At 34.9% G+C, this 20,268-nt stretch overlaps 1 protein-coding gene and 1 long non-coding RNA gene across 4 annotated transcripts in view; one reads left to right on the top strand and one right to left on the bottom strand.

The window, feature by feature from the left end:
* The first annotated feature begins 11,884 nt into the window (after positions 1-11,884).
* LOC124410054 lies at positions 11,885-15,854 on the top strand. 2 transcript variants are annotated; one of them, XR_006929565.1, is made up of 2 exons: positions 11,885-11,924; positions 15,739-15,854. It is a non-coding gene; the product is annotated as an uncharacterized LOC124410054 (long non-coding RNA). The 2 variants fall into 2 exon arrangements; XR_006929566.1 differs by lacking the exon at positions 11,885-11,924 and adding an exon at positions 15,022-15,037.
* Positions 15,855-16,136: 282 nt separating this feature from the next.
* Positions 16,137-20,268, bottom strand: part of LOC124410042 — a 141,629-nt gene continuing 137,497 nt past the window's right edge. For both annotated transcript variants that reach the window (XM_046888157.1, XM_046888156.1), the window contains exons 9-11: positions 18,349-18,981; positions 17,758-18,006; positions 16,137-16,399 (exon numbers count right to left, since the gene is read on the bottom strand). In XM_046888157.1, coding sequence (XP_046744113.1) covers positions 16,308-16,399; positions 17,758-18,006; positions 18,349-18,981 — 974 coding nt within the window. In that variant the 3' untranslated portion in view covers positions 16,137-16,307. The remainder of the gene's footprint in view (positions 16,400-17,757; positions 18,007-18,348; positions 18,982-20,268) is intronic.

Below are 20,268 nucleotides of genomic sequence, written 5' to 3'. Positions count from 1 at the left end.
CATTGTTACTGGTTCTGGGCTTGAGAGGTTAAAACGGGCGAATATGTCAAGGCAAAAATATGTGATAGCCTACACGTTCACCTATCAATCCAGCCTTCAAGTGTATGTACATTGTACATATTTGGTCTTGCGATGGATACTCGATCCGTCTTTGACGTATTCAGCTGAAAAAATATTAATATTCCACCGTATTTTTTCCATTCTTTACACAGTTACTCTGACACGATTATTCTTCGCACGCTTCTATTCATACCGTTAAAAATTATTATACGCCGAATGAATACTTAGAGTATATATCGTGCATATGTTGAGAATCAAACAAACGTTCACATCCGGAGCGTATATGTAGAAAATTGCAAATGAGTGCCATTCTCCAAGGACTTGGGTTACAAATTTTTTTTGAAAAAAGGTAATAACCACGTATGAAGAGAGTCTTTCTATTAACGGTGACCGCAGCTTGACCGACTGTTTGCGTTTTCCCATAATCGTGATAAGCAGTCAGGTAAAGAGGAACGAGGTGGCAGTAAAACGTATGTATGTCCTCAACGTGCCTATTGCAGGTATATACCAATCGTTTAGTGGGTCACCTGAAAACTTTCCTGTCTTAAGATCAAACGCTGTACGTTCTTACCGTTGCAGGAACAGAACGCTGTGTAATAATGTATGCCGAGTACAATTCAATACAGCTGTAATTATTTCGAATTAGAAAATTCTGTAATAATTTAGAAGATTTTGCATATCCGTGACATTATTTACGTTACAATACCGCGCAATTTAGGTATACCTAATGTCCTTCTGTTAGTTGACTCAATGGGCGGCAGTGCCATTTTTGAAATTCCATCCATACTTATGGAACACAAATACGACTCTGCTTGCGCAATTTTTACAGCAAATACGTAACAGATTTACAATTTTCGACTTCTGTGGTTGACACGTGCGGTTAATATCGCGAGCTAATCGCGTGGCTATTTGAAACATTTAATGTCAGTTTGAGGCCGCGTTTGTACGTTTGATCGTGCAGACAAGCTTGTGTGGAACACAATTATCAGTCTGGCAATCTGCATCGACACGTCGCGAAACTTGACCTGCAATAAAACACAACGATATAAGATCATACATAAAAATAATATAGTGTAAAATGATTGGAGTCTGGTGACTGATTAAGTTCTACTTCCATCTATATTGCACACTTCACTTTTCGCAAAGCACAGCATTTAAACTGTATATATATTTCGGTAATTTATTTGCCCGACCGTTAACTTTCGACACGCGACATTTGTTCTCACCGTTATATATATGTATACCTATACTTATATGTATCCAAGGATAGTAAATCGGAATTAATTCGGTGCACTGACACTGAAAGTTGGTCAAATTTCCTGCGGATAGAACCGCTGCCGCAATTTTTAAACTCGTGATTCTTATATCGCGACGTTCGAAATTTAAAAACTCAAGATTCGCGCGGCTTGTGGCTCACCTTCAGCCACTGAGACTGGACCAACAGGTTTCTGATTGAAACTGGCTTACATAAACGGATATATCCCGTCGTTAAATTATAACACGCAGTTTATCGGTGGACATGAAGAGATTGCTGTAAAAGGAAGCCGCGACCGCGCTTTTTCGACGGAAATTTAGTTAAGTTATATATTGCCTGCAGTCCGTGCTCTGGCGAAAATAGTTATACGCGGACGGAATTTTAAACTCACGTGATGCCGTGATTCTAACACACTTTGACAATTAAGCTGCTCTCAAACCCCAGACGTGCACTTTGGCGTACAATATTTGCTTTACGAATCACAATAAGTATAAAACTCCAGGCAACTCAATGGGTTGAAACGCATTGTTTATGATTACGTTAATTGAACCTCGAGACTAGATTCCGATTGAATTCTTAGTTCCATGTTCTATGGCAAAGTCAGTATAGCGCAACAATTTTTTATGGCGAAAAATTTTTCGCGTACGAGATATGTAAATAGTCTCGAAATAGAATTCGATTAATTATTAGCACATTGTGTAATGCTCCAGTTCAAAGTTTAACAGAAAACGAAGATGGTTTCTATAATTCAGTTCAAATTACTGTTTTAAATTTTCTCAAATCGCTGTTTTTAAATTCGTGACAATTATATATGCTTCGACTCTTAAATTTGCGTTGACAGACATTCGTGTAATAGATATCGTTTATCGCAACTGAAATTTATAGCATGTGTGAGATTGATAATACAGTCACATACAGTCACGATGCACACGTTGTTTTGTTTAGAAACCTGTATTACACGGGATTAGCATTAACTATTACCTACTTTATCTCAATTGTGTCTGCGATAAGGTTTGTCCAGCAGTTTTTGCATCAGACTGACAACGAGAATTTGAACCACGAGTTTCGATTTACGTGCAATTGAAAATATTTCTTCACTAAATTTCCGTCTCATTGAAATAGATTCAGTGCACACAAAACCGGCTCGACTTATCCGTTCGGATTACACAACGATTTCTTCTTTCACTAAACCTTCAGCAGGTTCATAAGGGCCGTGTCCCCGATTTTGCGGTATGCAGAGAAAGTTATTTCACACAAGGCTTACCGCAAATTATTTTTTTTCGGACGCGGTATGATCGCTGTGCGGGTTAAATCCGTCCACAAATAGATTGAATTTAATTCCTGACTCTCTGAGCTGCGTTTGAAAACTGTCACCGAAGCTGCTGAGTTCAGCAGCTGCAGAGAAGCAGATATATATGAAGAGAAAACGCGAGATTTAATTAGATTCAAATTCCTCATCATCTTCGCTAATCGAGTCAGCTTGTACTTTTTTTTTTTTATCATTAAAGTTGAGAAGAGTCTGCAGGTTGAATTGAATAATAATAAGTATACAATTTTTTGAAAACCGTTGAAACAAAGGAAAACGAAGTCAATTGTGGTAAAAATTGTTTACCAATTCCCGATACTATATACCTGTCTTAGAACCATGAAAATTCTGCGATCAATCAGACCGTGTGTTTGGGTATTTATAAATCGAAGGCCGACGAGATAATACGGTCGAAAGAATAGGGAAAAAAATGTCGTGTCGGTCGCACTAAACGACATTTCGTCATTTCTCGTGACTCCGATATTCCATCAGATACACGGCATGCAAAGAATTATGGATAAATCGTGTAACACAATCGCATAACTCTGGTAATTAAACGATAGATTTATCACTGTAAAACCGCGCAAGTATCTGAAAAGGATTTTCCGCCACCATTATTCTATCCATAAAAGATTACCAAAGAAAACTATGCACAAGATTATTGTTACGACAAAGATGAATCATTGCTTCAGCGATGCTTAATGTGTCGTTAAGAAAATGTAAGAATTCAACTTTTTCTCGACAAGTAATTCGCGGCGCATTCCATTTATTATAAAGCCGAGTATTTTCGTGACCAAATGCAACTGCCACCGTCGAACAAAAGATCCAACAAATAATCCCAGATTGTCGAAAATCATTTGAAAGAAAGAAAAAAATATCGGGCAATCGCTTTATTTCCCAAACTATAAGCATTACAGCATTTACCGACAAAGCGCGCGAAAATTCAAACGAGTATAAGATAATCACGCGGATAGTGATTGGTTCAGAAATGAACTGTACAAAGAGCTGATACAGGAGCCAATGAATGACGCGTGCAGCGTTTAAACGCACGATAAGTTTATACGTACCAGTCTGACTAGTACATTCCTTATCACCTTCGGTACTCACAAGATTTATTATAAATCCGAGATGTGCAACGTCGCCGGTTAGTCAGAATCTCCTCGGTCAGTAGGTATACGTGTACAGTACAATATTCTTTCGCGTCGGCAATAAATTATCTGGAACCGGTTCGTTTTCCCAGACAAACACGAACGACCTTCCTCCAGATTTTCGTATCTTCCCGGTTCTCCGTTCCCCGGAAATTCAGCCACTGATCGATTCCCTGCTCGGCTTCGAAGGCATCACTGTTGTGTCAGCGCCTTCTGCCGCGTACTCGTCTATATAAATTCACCACCGTCGATTCATCGCACGCTTAGTCGCAATGTCAGTGCACGCGGTGGTTCCCCTCCATTCCCCAACCCTCTCCTGTGAATCCCCCTAGTGAGGCTTCCCCACTCGGCGACTGCTGCATTAGCTTCTCTCTCTCTCTCTCTCTCTCTCTCTCTCTCTCTCTCTCTCTCTCTCTGTCTCTCTCTCATTACTTTATTCTAGCTACGTATTTATTTTTTTCTGCAATATTGTACAAAGCCATACTCCGAGTTGTATTTATTACGTATCTACCGTCGTTACAAGTTTTTAAACAATATGTTATATGTATGTACAACCTTTTTATTTACTGTATTTATTTTATATCGATTATTATTGTTTATCTTATTTTTTTTTTAAATTTTTTTCTTCACTTCATGTATGTAATTTAATTTCCCGAAATCATTCACTTTTACGGATCAGTCCAGGCAATCCCGTAGATTTGTCTGGACTAAATACGACCTTGAGTCCTTAGTTCGTTGAATAAATTCAACTTCAATTCGATCTTTAACTTCTCTGGGACTCAAAAGCAATGAGGAAAACTTAATCTTCTCGAGGGGTAATCGAAACCGTTCAACGACGTTAACAGTTGTTGCATAATACTTTGAGGAAAATTTTGTACAACTGCAATGTTTATCAGTGCCCATTTTCCTATTTCTAAACTACTGGCGTAATCACGATAATTTATAATCTAGATAGGCTTGTAATGTAATTATAGTTCTTGAACTTTTTTACTCGACTGTCTTGGATTTCTCGGAAATATTTTTAGGAATTTTCTCATGCGGTGAACGCAACTTATACAGAGATTTCCTCAAGTTGATGTCTGACCAGAACAATATGGTGTCACACAGCGATAACAGCTGATTGGTTTTGATAAAATATACGAACATACAAGGCAAAAAACTTCCTACCAAGTGAATCTACTTCTGTTTAGGTACGTTGAGTTAATATACCGAATGAAATATGCGTTGGAAAACAACTTTTGTTGACTTTCAACCCGCTCAATGTGGTACAATCGGATCTTCTCCACCGATCGACCTAATCTTTGGTCTTCTTCCGAATGATCGTGAATTTCGTTTTAGACAAATTGCGCCTGATATTTGCCGGCATTGACGAGTTCAAGGCCGTTGGAAGTGCCCAGAAACGAGGTAGAGTTCATTAAATGACCGTTGTTCAAGATTACCGAGAGTCGTTATCTCGGAATGAGTCTCCGTCCGTTTCCATAAATAGCATCTATTTATTAACAACCGTCGACCTCACGGTGTTCCTGAAATCACATTTTTCTTTTTCTCCTTTTTCCTTTAATGGTAATATAAGATAATTGTTAAAAAAATGTACCTTCGCAAAATTTGCCAACGTTTCATCTCACAGATTGACGCTAACCGGTTAACCCACTGTAATGAAATTGTATGGATTTAATATGGAAATGCACTAGTTAAAACGAGCAAATTTGATGCGAATATCGATCTGCATACTCGTTTCGATCCAGTTCAGCAGCGTCAGATTCCATTCCTTTCACGTCCGCGGTTAAGAACCACGAGTCTTACGTTTAACGTCAGTACCAACATAATTTCACCGAGCGGCGTGATAATAAGTTTGATTTTTTTTTTTTTATCGTTATAAAATTTTCACCCGTTCAAGGTACCGTGAAGATTCAACATCATTTACAGATTCACCATTATCAATTGTTGCATAATCTTTCAATACTTCGCTGACACTTTTTTTGCAGTACATATTCGTATCTTCAGTATAATATTGTATCCAAGTGATTATTATCCTTAAAACTAATCGTAATTACGATAAATTTTTCACTCTTTTATACACGATTCATTGCAATTTGTCAGAGAACGTTGCAAAACTGACGCAACATTTCGCATCTTTGCCCTGGATCTGCTGCTCGTACGTATATAATTCGCGAGTATTAATTAATATAAATTATTTGAAGGAGCCAGCATGCGATCTACAAGCCGCAATTATATTCTTAATAATCGCACATCGCTAACGAAAAGAACGGCAAAAATTTCGTCAGCCTCGTCTGGTCCGTTTATACCACATACGTCCATATAACGTACATCCACTCCAATTATTTGAACACATGGTATATTTCGTTATGCTTCAAATGCTTGGGAGTCTCTCACAATTAGGGTTCAAACGACCGACTGACCCTCTTTTCGTTGAACCTTACCTCGTACTTAACTCATTGAACGCACATATCCAAATGAGCTCAGGGGGTCGAGCATCGTTTGATTACCAGATTGGATGCTTTTCTTTTGTTTTAATTTATACTCTCGAACAGGCTGATAGCTGATGCAATCGGCTCGGCAAAGTATATTAAAGCGTCACCAAATTAATCCCGACGTCATCAGGATTACGATTTGTCCGATTTCGTCGGAGAGAAATGTTACAGATAAAAAACAATAGAAAAAAAAAAAAAAGTAAAACACATACTCTCATGTACGCGGTGTTTGTTTTTAGTCCAACTCGAGTCGGGTTGATATTTTCACAGAGTGTGGAAGAAGCAGAGAGAGAGAGAGAGAGAGAGAGAGAAAAACAACTACAACAACAGAGAGATAAAAAGAAAAATATTTTATTTTTATTCTTACATGAATGAAAGTAAATTCAAGTATCCGGGGAACAACATTTATTCGTTAGACACGTTTGTTCGACGTGCTGCGACCATCGAGACATTAACAGAAACGGCTTATATTCAGACGTGATAATTTATCCGCAGTACAATGAGCTTCATCAATGAATATCACATACACATATAATTTAATATAATATGTATATACATTTATGTAAAGTACTTGCAGGCTGCAGTAGGAATTAAAGTTACTTACCAAGACGCATTGCAACTGTGGTGCGGTTTTGCCAGAGTGAAATTGTTGGAACCCAAGTCTGGTTGACTTCAAGGATTGATCTTTTCACCCCTTAATTGTTGAGAAAATATACGGGAGACTTTATTTACTGATGGCTGATATTTTGAAGTGTGGCTAGTGCCGATGAAAAAAAGAAATTTGAGCTTTCTTGAGGGGCCATATATTCATTTGAGGATTATATCGCGGAGTAAACCGCAGAAACTTGATTGCGACTGAAATATTCCTTGAAATATTAGTCACTGAAATCATTGGAAATGAGTGGAAATCAAGGAAATCCCTGAAAGTAAGCGGTGAACGCAGAAAATGGTTTCAACTTGCTGTTAAAGCTCTATCAATATCAGTCGTGACGTGTGCTTTCATAGATTTTCGGTTCACCGAGTGATTTTAATGAATTTTCATGAATTTTCCAACGTTCTAAGTGATTCTTGGCGGTTTCCTGTTACTCCATCTAATCCGAAAGTTACTAAAGACTTCATTAATTTGATTTCCAAGGGAATATTGCTCTTTTACAATCATTAAATGAAATAACGAAAAGGTTTTCCGCGAAGCCTTATTTTGAAATATCGTTTAAATTTCCGGCGACATTCCGCGGAGATTCCTTCGGCATTAGATTCACTTTAATATTTTACGAGAAAGAATCTTTCCCGAGACTTCTTTAGGTGTAATTCGAACTCGGTAAAGTGTAAGATAAAAAAAGTTGATCGTTCCTGCGGTAATTCGAGTTTCCGCTGCAAGCTCGCGGTCATTTCACCGCGATTTAATCAGGCTAATATTATCTGTCTGTACATTATACCTTATTGTTATATATTATTATATTATATTGTATACACGTGGGAATTTAGGCGTATCTATCGTAAACCTGCGAGTCGCGTCGTTTAACACCAAATACTACGTTATATGATCGATAAGATCCGATCAAACGGCTCGTAAGTATAATCGCGTTATTTATTACCGTAACAAAATAATTGTTGGAACTCGAACTATATTCGATGTGTAATCCGTGTTCAATGACTTGAATTTAGTCAGTACAGTTAGATACACAGTCTAGATCATCCGCTTCCTTTTTCTTCCGGTAGAAACTTTCGTTATAGACACGTTTTTGATATATAATTTAGAAGTTTATCACAATCTAATCGTGAGACATCTCGCTGAAAAATTTTACCAAACTCCTAAAATTCATCAAAATGATCTTTTAGATCACATTTCGTTCACTGTAATATACGTTCCTGTAAAAGGGATATGTTAGATAAATAATTCTGGTCGTTTCCACACTATCGCAGACTAAATTCTTTCCTCCTTAGTTCTTATCATTTTTGTTAGCTTGTTTCTGTGTGTTTTTTAATTTCATCACCAAAGCATTCGTTACATGCTGCGCTAAATCCACCCGGATTTCAATTATCTAAATCTGCAGACACGGTTTGACGTGACAAGTGTAACGATTTTAATTGGTCAATCCGTTCGGCATTGATAGATTAATTACACTTACTACGTATACCTTACAGCTGTACGTATTGCAGTCCGTGATAACAGATCGTGTAGATCAACGTCACGATCACGACCACGGAAATTTTGTTTTTCATTTCTTCTAATCAATTTTTCTTTATCTTTCTTCCAAGTAAAAAGCCGCACGTTATCATACCCTAATGTTCTTCCTGACTCAAGACACAACCAAGTCCCTTGAATTTTTCCTTGGATATCGGGTCACACGGATAGTGACAATGCATTTTATTGCAGTCGTTATTACATAAACATGCAACGCGTATTAAAAACGTTATTCCACTGTAATTGAACTTCGCGTTCTCATACGCGTTGTTATTTGTTACATCTATCCATAATTATTAATTGCTGCATAATTGCTTTCTACCAAACAATTTGTACAGTTTCGAAACCTTGGCAAATTGTCATTCAAATATATTTTACACGTGTAAAATTATATCACGCCTATATGTGTAAGATGTTTAATTTTCGAAATTTTCATGGCCAAACGATGACGGGAAGGGGGGGAGGGGGGGGGGGGGCAGGATAAGGTTTTTAAACAAAATATACGCAGAGTTTGGAAAAAAATTCATTCACATCGATAAAATTAATAGGTTACCGTTAGAGTTTATGTATATATATATATATATATAGTTTGTTACAAGGCACAGGTAGCTTTTACACACATAATTTTCTTATTCAAAATCAATTGTTGTTTTTTTTTTTGTTTTTGTTTTCGTTTTTTTTTTTCCACTCGTTCCTTCTATATATACGTATTTAATCTTTCTCTTTCCACTATACCTATAATATCATTCCTTTTCATTCTTTCTATCTTACTTCTAGACATGTTTGTTTTTTTTTGTTTTTTATTCAATTATTTTTAAAAATTTTCCATCTTCTCTTTCCGCTCGTTCCGCATCACGTTATACAATATTATAATTGATGAGTTTCCTTGAATTGTTTTTTTTTTTTTTTCTTTTTGTTTTCTCTGTTGCTTTCTTCGTATTACTTTTTTTTTTTCCTCTTCTTCGTCTTTCCCTTATACTTCTTTTCAGTCAACAATTATTTATATGTTTAATATTAATGTGAGTTCACTTGATTTACATATTCTTCATTATAATATATATGTATATATATATATATATATAGATGTACATACCAAAAATTGTTTATAATTATTACTGCATTACTATTATTATTATTATTGTTATTGTTAATAATATCATTATTATTATTATTATTATTATTATTTTTTATTATTCATTAGTATTAATCGTTATACACTATTATTACTATGTTGTTATCGTTATCATTTTTATTATTGTTATTATTGTTATTACTTTTATTATTATTAATATTAATATTAGTTTTTCTTTTTTTTTTTTTTTACCTCAGAATAATACAATTGGGTTCAATCGCACACGTATAGTATAATATACGAATAATGTACCTGTACAAAGGGGCTTGTAACGACGCGTGTGATGATGCTTGACAAACTCATGTATACATATTATAATAATTGACAAAAAAAAATCAAAAAAACAAAAAAAAAAAAAAAAAAAAAACAGAAAAAAATGAGAAAAAAGGACAACAATAAGATAAGAAGTTGTTTCTGTCACGCCTTTTTCACGTATCGTATTAACAGTAGTCTATTAATATAATTAACAAATTTTATGCTACAATCATATTTGTCTGTATTTATAGGACGAACCAAGCCTCAATTATTATACCCGAACCTATGATAATATAGCTAAAATTCTTGATGTCTTTATCCACCGAGAAATCGTTATTATCATTATTATCATTCTAGTTATTACTATTATTATTATTATTATTATTATTATTATTATTATTTTTATTATATTGTTATGTATTATGTGTTTATTGGTTTATAAATTTAAATGTCGGTACCTCGAATCGAAATTCGATCAATTTCTAATCGACGCTTGTATGTATATATATATATATACGTATGAGGGTAGCTTATTTAGGGTGTTGACGAATTTTTACCGCTCTTTTTCCGTACCCCCCAAAATCAACTTCAAATAATTCAAAAATAATTGCTTAGTAAGAATAAAAGAATAAAAAAATTTTCCCACGTTATTTCCGTAAGAAACTTCGATCACAAAACTGCAGTCTGTCATAGACTTAAGGTAATTAGAATGTGAAAAAATTAGACAATTGTTTTTTAGCTATTTGAAGTCAATTTGCGCGAGGGGGGGGAATTCGTCGACACCATAAAAAAAAAAAAAAAAAAAAACCACCCTATCACGTATGTATCTATATGTATATGGTTCGCTCAGGTGTGTAGGCAAATTAGTATCGATTCTCTGAATAATTTATAATACACGAATATCAATCGATTGTGTTTTCTTTTTTCTTTCCTTACCATCCTCCACGCCTTTCCTGAACGAGGAAAAATTTTCATTTAAATATTTTTTATCGTAATATGCCTCTTGAGCGCTATTCAATTTATCAATGTATATATGTATATCCTATGTATGTACACACATGAACTACGACTTGTTACATCATCATGGAAGTGTCATATATGTATAGTTCACGATTATTAATTCATCTATACAATATGTATGTATATACATACGTATATGTATATTATTACATACCAGCACATTTCGCGTTATTCGTAAATCGTTTATAGCCCCGTGATCAATTTCTATGTGTATGCGAATACATATTTATGTTTATATATATATACATACCAATGCAAATGCGTGTGCATGTAAGTTCTATGATTCTACTATGATTATTATTATTATTATTTTCATAAATACAGTTGGTGATTGCAGCATGATTTTATTAAGTTTATTAGAAGAAGAAAAATAAAAAAAAAATTTTCACACCCTACCGATGTTGAATAAAGTGATAAATTATCGATTGATCGCGTTGCTATTTTATGATTGTACCTCTGAAATGATTGTTGTTTACGTTCTGGTAGTTTTTACGATTTATTTATTCATTCGTTTTTATTAGGTTTTATTTTAATTTATTTTTTTCTTCTCTTGGTTCAAAATGAAACGAAGCTAAAATTGATACACAAAACAAATTTCTTCACTTTTTTTTCTTCCAAATCTGACACAGAAGATAAATTCGAGAATTCTTGTTTAATCCCCCCCTCCTACTTTGATTGTAATTTATGATTTTTGTACCCAGATTTAAAGAGCATCTTTGAAATGCAGCCCGATCTTCTCACGTCGTTCACGATTTTATAAAATTAGCAACCGATCACGAGGCTCCGTCTGATTGCTGTCACAATGAGCTTATCACCTTACGTTACGATCTCAATTATACAGATTAAAGTTAAGCCTTAATCACTTACATCTGTCTAGGTATATAACTTACGTATCTTATATTATACAGCTATATAATGCTACGCTTATATTACATACTCTTTATACATGTATATATTTATAATATATATTTAGATACAGTCTAAAATTCACATCGTCTATCTGTAATACACATATATATATATGTATATATACACATATATATATATGTATATATATATATATATATATATGTATATAATTTGTGCGTAAGAAATATACGTACAATGCATATGTAAAAATAACGTGTAAGAATAAAATCGACTGATAAGAAATTATGAATAACTTGGCTAATACGTGCAGGATAGAAAATTTCTTCAATGTATTTCTTTCATTCTAGTTCTTTCCAATTGTTTCTCGCATTATACACATATGCACACGAGCGTGTATAGAATAAATAATATATATATATATATATTTGTAGAAAGCGTGACTGTGGATTATGAAAAAAAAAAAAAAAAAAAGGAACAGAATATAAAGAAATTAAGATTGAAATGGGATATAAAAAGAACGTAAGAAGACATCTTAAATTTTGCAGTATTTAACGATATTCAACAACTTTCATCTTCGATATACACCTTCCCGGATAAAAGAGGCAGGAAGAAAAAAAAAGTAGAAAAAGAAGCAAGGAAAAAGGAAATAATGGTAAAAAAAAAAAAAAAAAAAAAAAAAATCGACGTGAGAAAAGAAATAAATGATTTGTCGAGATGTGTTAACGCAGGCTGTTATGCATAAAAAAAAAAAAAGTTGTTCGACGTGTACAAGTGAAACGAAAAACGATGAAGAAAAAACAAGAAAAAGAAACCGGAAAAGAAAAAAAAGAGAAAATATAAAAAAGCAAAAAAGTATCGAAAAGGTGAGAGATACGTTTTTCTATGTATATTGCACCGTTATATCTAAATTTAAATTTTTGCCGACCCCTTTTTTACACAGTCGAACGTTTGCGCGAGAATTAGATACGCGAGCCTCGGTCGGCAACCGCGCGGCATTAGAGGGATCAAACTTTATTACCAATTTGTGAAAAATTCCCGTCAGTGCAAACGAAGCGGCAATCAAAAAACGGGGTGGAAAAAGCCGCGGAGGTGAGAAAAGGCGGTAAAAATTTGAAAACTGCGATAATTGACCGCCGCCCGCCAGGGATTTGATCCTCCGGTTTGTGATGATGTTGAAACGCTTTTTCCCCTTTCGCCCCCATTTTACCTTCTCCTTTTTTCTTCCCTGAGCTGCAGTATCGAGGAAAAGGCCGCCGCTATTCCACAATTTCCATTTACGTTTGCCGGATGTATTATATATTTTATACACACACACAAACATATATATATATATATATATAAATACAGTCGGACATCCTCGATAAACATTGATTTTCAACTTTGTTATACCTCGTGTGTATATATATATATATATATATGTGTGTGTGTGTTGTTACGGATAAATTTCGGAATTCCACTCTTGTTCGGAACGAATGGAATGCTAATAGAAAGTTAACAGTTTCGAATTCGATTATATTGGTACGATGAATGTGATATATATATGTATATATATATATATATATATATTTATGTATGTTTGTAAGTGTATAAGATATACGTATGCATGAGGGGTTAGTTCGCTCTGATTCTCTGTTTGAAAGATACCGCGAGCGGTATTCGAATTCAGACAAATTCCAGATCTGATCAGTACGAGTTGACTCAAATTAATTATTTCACCGAAAATCATTTTTTCGAATTTCTGAAGTGAATTCTAGTGGTAATCTTGTGTGTTTTTTTTTTCTTCCCACTGTACTTCTTGTACGCGGGAACCCCTCCCCCCCGCTAACGCACACACCCACTCATACAAATAAATAAAAATTCAACGGTTATTTGCAAGTATATATGACGAATTGTACAACGATAATAATAAAAAGTAACGATGATGATGATGATGATGATAATAATAATAATAATCATAATATAGACTCTGTATAAGTTACAATAATGTTCCCATTCTCGCATCGACAATAATTTTTCTAATCAATAATGTAAATCATATTTTTTTCCAATAATTAATCATATTTTCTTAGTATATTACGTGAACACAACGTAAAACGGTTTTTACACACTTGCACACCGTATCACTTATGCATTTCACTTTATAATGTACAATGTAATAATATAATTATAATATATATATATATATATATATATATATATATATATATATATACATATACATATATTGCTTATTGCTTACTTGAGTGAAGATTGCGTGTTAATTAGGAGATAATCGAGTGGTAAAAAAATTTCTGACATATCCGATAGCGTCTGTGTATTGCAATATTATTTAGTCGAATTGGTACACGGTTGAAATTGGTAGCAAAAATTTTTTTCCTGAAACTCAGCAGATTAGTTTATTATTTTTATAATCTTCGAAAGGAATCAATTCATGGTTATAACAACAGATTCTGTTGGTTTTGGTCATTTTTTTTTTTTTTTTTTTTTCTGTTCTCTTCTATGTATGTATTGATTCTAGGATTTGAACTTGGCATGAGGTCTGATTTGTCTAAAAATTTATCCAAATTTAGGAGCCAATTGAATCGAGCTTCCTAATGATTTTCCGAGATCAGGCAATTCGAGATTTGAATGATATAAAATACCAATACCTATACTTGTAATACGTAACTTACAACTACGATCCTCCAAGTAGAAATATATTACACGAAATCTGACTGTCTAATGAATTCACGATGGGGGTTCAACGTACGGTTATAAAATAACAATAAATAACGTCTTGTCGATTTGTTTTATCATTCTTTTTCTGTGCTTGTGCTAAATTTAAAGACCACTAATTTTTGCAATCTCAAATTTGTTTTCGAAGCGCGTCAGAAATAAACATTACTCCTACTATCATTATTATTATTATTATTATTATTATTATTATTATTATTATTATTATTATTATTATTATTATTAATATTTACGTACTAATAAATTTCTTGCAGCATTTTCTCCGCAACAGATAATCACAGTTATAGCAATTTACATTATACAAATCGATCGATCGAAGACTTCATTTTCTACGTTTTTGAATTTTTCTTCGTTAGTTTTATAATTGTTGTAGTTGTTGTTATTATTATTATTGTTGGTTTTTTTTTTTTTTTTTAACGATTTTTCATATTTTTACTCACCCCGCTATTTTTCACTATCGAAAAAATTATTCCTTGAAGTAATTTCATTACCACGGTGTATATATATATATATATATATATATATATATATATATATATATATATATATACATATATATACATATATATACATATATATAGGTACATGGTTGTATTGCGTTTAATCACTGATCACTTGATTACCTTATGCAAGTATATTTTTTTTTTTTCTTATACTTCTCCTTCTTTTATCCCGAGTTTGTTTATTTACGGATAATTTGCACGGCGGTACATAGTTTTCATCGATGAATATTATATTACAGATTTGTTTATCCTTTTTTTTTTTTTTTTTTTTCTCTCGTTCCTTCATTATTAAACTTACTATTTCTTTGATCCTTCGTTAAAATTACTTCGTTAGATAAGAAATTAATATCCTCACTCTCTTACATGTAATTACGAATTCTTAAATTCTAGTTTGCTCTCGTGATCCTTTATTTTCTAAGTTTTATTCAACTTTTTTCCCTTCAATCACCAGCTTCTCAACTGATTATCATATATACCTATACTCTATACAGACATTCGTTAATTTTTTGGGCTTTTCGTATAATATATTATATATTTTTATATATAATAATACCTATAGATTCCGATCGAGTATTTTAATCTCAATACGTAGTGCTATTTTAATTATTACTGTTATTTATTTTTATTTTTCTTTTCTTTCATTCACATTTTACACTTATATCGCTGGTATTAAAAAATTTTCCCATCACCGTTACGTCTCAACGTCTCAATCGCACCATGATATGGTCTAACCATAGCCCTTTACAGAATTATTTTTATATCCCATCACTCACTCGCAGCTATGTTCTTACATAATTAACCCCGATTACATATTCTATCTATAATCCCTAACACCTATCGGTAAAAAACCTATTCCCGTTTCGTTGAACGGAATCCGGAATGCCGCGTGCGACGATTTGGCATGAAATTTTCGCAAGTCTGCGAAGATTTTTTAATTAACAATTACTTTCATTGTAAATTCACTCATTGTTACACGGACACGCCGAATAATCGGCTCAACGATACGCAGGCGCTAACAGCTACATTCCGATTGGTCAAATTCTCAATCCTCCAATATTTTTCTCTCTCGCATATAATATAATAATATATAGTAATAATAATGATAATAATAATAGTAACATGTATACATATATATGTCATTGTTTGTTTTTTGCGTCTGGGTATATGCAAGTGTGTGTGTGTGTGGATTTTTTTTATTTTCTTTTTTTTTCATTAAACTTATCGAAGTCTCGGAAGTGTAGCTTTTTACATGAATTATTATACATCGAGACACGGTATTCGCGTGTCTCTCTCGTCCGTCGAGTTGTTTCTCCATATCCTTAGTTTTCTTTTTTACACACACTCAGAATCACCTGAAGATCGCGATAATCGTTATCGCCAAGCTAATCGTTATCCCCGAAGTTCTCACCGTCGGTGCGACGTTGTCCTCCACGCATTGGCCTGGAAATGGAAAGAAATAAGTAAACGCGAATGTCCTAAATTGAGGAGCGTTGAACGCGGAAGACGGGAAATTGACTTTCTCGACTCGAGAGGCCATCGAGACTCTTTACGTAAGACGTGCCAGCAAAAGCATAACGTATATATACATATTTTATGTATATATATATATATATATATAATGTATGTATGTATGTATATAAACGGTGAATCGGGCAAATGAAAATTAATTTATCTTACACGAAATTGATGTTTGCATATCTCAAAAGCAATCATTGCTTTAGGAAATTCCGCCGTGAATCCCGAATTATAAGTGAAATAAAATTTCCCCCTCCAAATTGTAAATTGAAACTTGTAATGGTCTAATGAAACGCCCTGATTCAAGCAAATATCTTTCACTTTCATGTTGACGTATATTATATTTATCGTGTGTACATATTGTAATAATATACAAATAGAGTGTATAATGTATAATCTTTTAGTGTTTGTACAGAATTCATGATATCAAGCTTCGTCTTAAACGAAACTCTCAATTTTTCTTTTCGCAGATTTCTTTGAACGGAAATTAATAGTATCTATAGTAGAAGCATTGTTCGTGGCGGTTACGCCATTTTTGACCATCTTTGTATAATATTTGACTTGTTTCTAGCGCTATAAATCTGTCCAATTATTAAATCCATTAGACAAACCTACTTTGAAAATAATATCGAACGGAACTCTTTGATAATTAACTGTTTTTAATAAAATTTTAACAATGATCGAAGCTGATTCAATATAGTTTTGTACTATTTTTGGTCATGTTCTTATTTTTTTGCAGTTGATGTGGCCACAAATGGATTAATAGATGATCACTCATGGTACTAGGATGGCCAAATATAGTGTATCTACCCCAAAGCGTAGCGATGACTACTTTAATCGAGTCTAAAAAAAAAGTGGACACGACTCGATTGAACGGGTAGAAATTCATCGATTAATCGATCATTTCGTATTTTTTTGTAAAGGGTGCATTTGAAACCAAATCTTCGTAAATTTCAGTATGTAGCCTTAATAACAGAAATTTTTTTTTTTGATAATTTCTAGCTGTATAAAGAATATTTTTCAATTTCTGATTAAAATATTCATTTATCTTTCACTTATTATATGGAACAGGCATTAAGTGAGTAAGACAATGATAACAATTGATATTCCATTGCGTCGTTCATGGGAGTAAAAAACCAAAACCGGTTGAGAAGAAAAGTAATCTAGTTTAAAAAATAATCGATTTGATCGAAAATCGATTATTTTTTATCATTCTCTTGTTGAGAGGCCAACGTTTAAACCGAATTGGGTTAAAAATTAGCCAAAACACACACGATGCTCACCTATGCTCGTCGCGTTGAAAGCCAACATTGGAGGCGGCGGTGGTACACCTCGTTGACAAGCGACCGGACTGGCGGTCAAACTGACCACACCGCCGCTTTCACGGTACATGAAACAGAGTCTTCTGCTGTTGCGGAATGGCTGCGGTCTGTTGTTGTCGTTAGACCATGCCGTCCTCCTCGTTGCCAGAGGAGTCGCAATTACGAATTGCGTGCCCTCCGTGTCGAACCAACGTCCGTGGCAGGAATAAGCTGTTTAACAATTTACACGATCGTTGGTAGTCGTATTTAACGCGCTAACTCTCATGCCCCAAACGGGACTTAAAAATCGTCCGAATTTTGGGCCCAGCCATAGAATTTTTTCCAATTTTTTTTCTACAAGGTAATTTCTAAGATTCTCTTTCTGAGCACTGTATAGTTGGTACATCAGAGTCACAAACAACACAACTAGAACATCGTAGGATCAATTGCTGCAGATACTTGAGACTGAAACAATTGATTCTAGAGCTTTGAGATAAATTGATAAGAATTTCATTGAAAAAAGTCAAAAAGCAAAACGCCGTTTGAAATTTGATAAAGAGCGGGAGAACCCACCAGTGACGGTATCGTCGTCGGCACAATCGCCCTGAAACTCCATCCTGTCGGCGGTCGAGCATCCAACGGTGAGGGTGGTGACTTCGGAAACACACCCCGATTCTTCCTCCTCGCGTTTCTCCCTCTTGTCCGAGGAGTCACGCTCGGCGTCGGGCCGCAAGGCCCGTCGGCGCCTGATGGCGTCGGCGAGGTCGATGGGACCGCTGCGCTTCGTCGGTCGCGAGGCGGTGTCGTAGTCCCCGAAGTAGTCGACGTGGGACTGAACGAAGTCCGGCTTCCCGTCGCCCCCCTCCTCGCTTCGTGGGCCCCAAAACCGGCGCTGCCGCCTCGTGAAGTCCTCGGCACCCTCGAGGAGGTCCTCAGGCCCCTCGGCGCCTCGCGGGGCCCGGAGCGAGCGGCCCACCCCCCTGTTGGACCGCGTTTTCCGGCCCCGCCGTTCGTGCACAAGATAATCATTGTTCGCCCGCCTCGCCTCTACCTCGAACGTCTTCTCCTGGGCATGCCGCACCTTCTCCTTGTCCCTGTGAACTTCGTGGATCCGCCGATTCTCCCGCGTGTTTCTCTGGTTTCGATTCATCCCCGTAACCGTGAACTTACCGAGGTAAGGACATTGCCGTGGCTCCGGTGAACTCGCTGGAAAAAAACAACGACTTTACACATCTTGGAATGATTTATTTCATTTCAGTTCTTGTGAAATATTTTTGCCCACTTTACGTGTCACGTTTCACCCGTTCTCCAATGTTTTTGATTATTTTGGAGTAAATTATTTTTGATCAAATAAATAATCCAGATTTCTTTCAAACTTTTATCTATCAAGGTTTCTACGATATCGGTTGTTCAACATTGACCAATTTCATTGAAAGAATAGAGTATAAATATGAGTAATTAATAGAGATGAATAGTGTAAACCCGCCTGTATCTATGCAATTTGCCATACAATTCATCAAAATTAGTGATGCCATCGGGACGAGAAATTTCTCATCTCGTCTTGTCTCGAGTCTCGTCGAGAATCTTGAGAAGTTTTAAACATTCGAAAATCTATGCCCACATCCACATATATATACATATGCAGGGCACAAATGTGTATGTTTTTTTTACACGTGTTATTATTCCTACATTTCTGCAGGGGCCAAAAACTGCATGGCTGATATAATTTGCGCAGTTATTGAAAGAACGAGGAGTCAAATGAGCCATCGTGCCACTGTTTTCAGGTAAAATTGATGTGGTTAGACAGGAATTGGGAATTACAATAATTTCGTAAATAAAAGATGCTCGCACGATTGGCTGGCCGAGCGTTCAACCGTTTCGCCGTTCGGCCTTGCGTGGTGGTAAAATGTGGTAATTTTAGTTGCAGTCACGTTTCCAGTTTGTGACACTAAACGTAAATACCTACATGTTTCTTCGATTCGGTTCAACCGTTTGAGAATGTGAATATCGCGCAGCGCAGAAGCGACCGCGACATGCGCTTGTAGAAAAAATCAACAATGTTCTTAAACAATAAAAGCTAAGGAGGTAAAAATTTCCACAAAACTTGTTCAAAGCATTGTAAAAATTATGGTATAATTGAAAAATGAAAACTCAAACTTTCGCAACACAACTTTTTTAATTGAAAACATCGGCAGGAGATTTTAAGAAAATTGAAAAAAAAAAAAATTGCCATATTGTTTGTATTTCATATTGAGGATTGTAATTGGGCTTGAAAGACGCGGAATACATTCGAGTTCATCTTGTGCAAGTTTCAAGAAGAAATATGAATATTGAAAAAAGTTATGACGAGTTGAAGTGAAAAAAGCATTAAATTTTTGTTCCCTCAACAACAGCTTCTTCTTTGAAAATTTTACAAACTATAAAGATTATCAATATACTTTATTTGGGAAAAAGATGCGGAATGAAATTCTCTAGCGAGCCTATTTTTTGCCG

Source organism: Diprion similis, chromosome 8 (genome assembly GCF_021155765.1).
Source record: "Diprion similis isolate iyDipSimi1 chromosome 8, iyDipSimi1.1, whole genome shotgun sequence".
In the NCBI taxonomy this organism is placed as follows: Eukaryota; Metazoa; Arthropoda; class Insecta; order Hymenoptera; family Diprionidae; genus Diprion; species Diprion similis.
The sequence above is the reverse complement of the archived record's forward strand: the minus strand, read 5'-3'. Positions and strand labels throughout refer to the sequence as shown.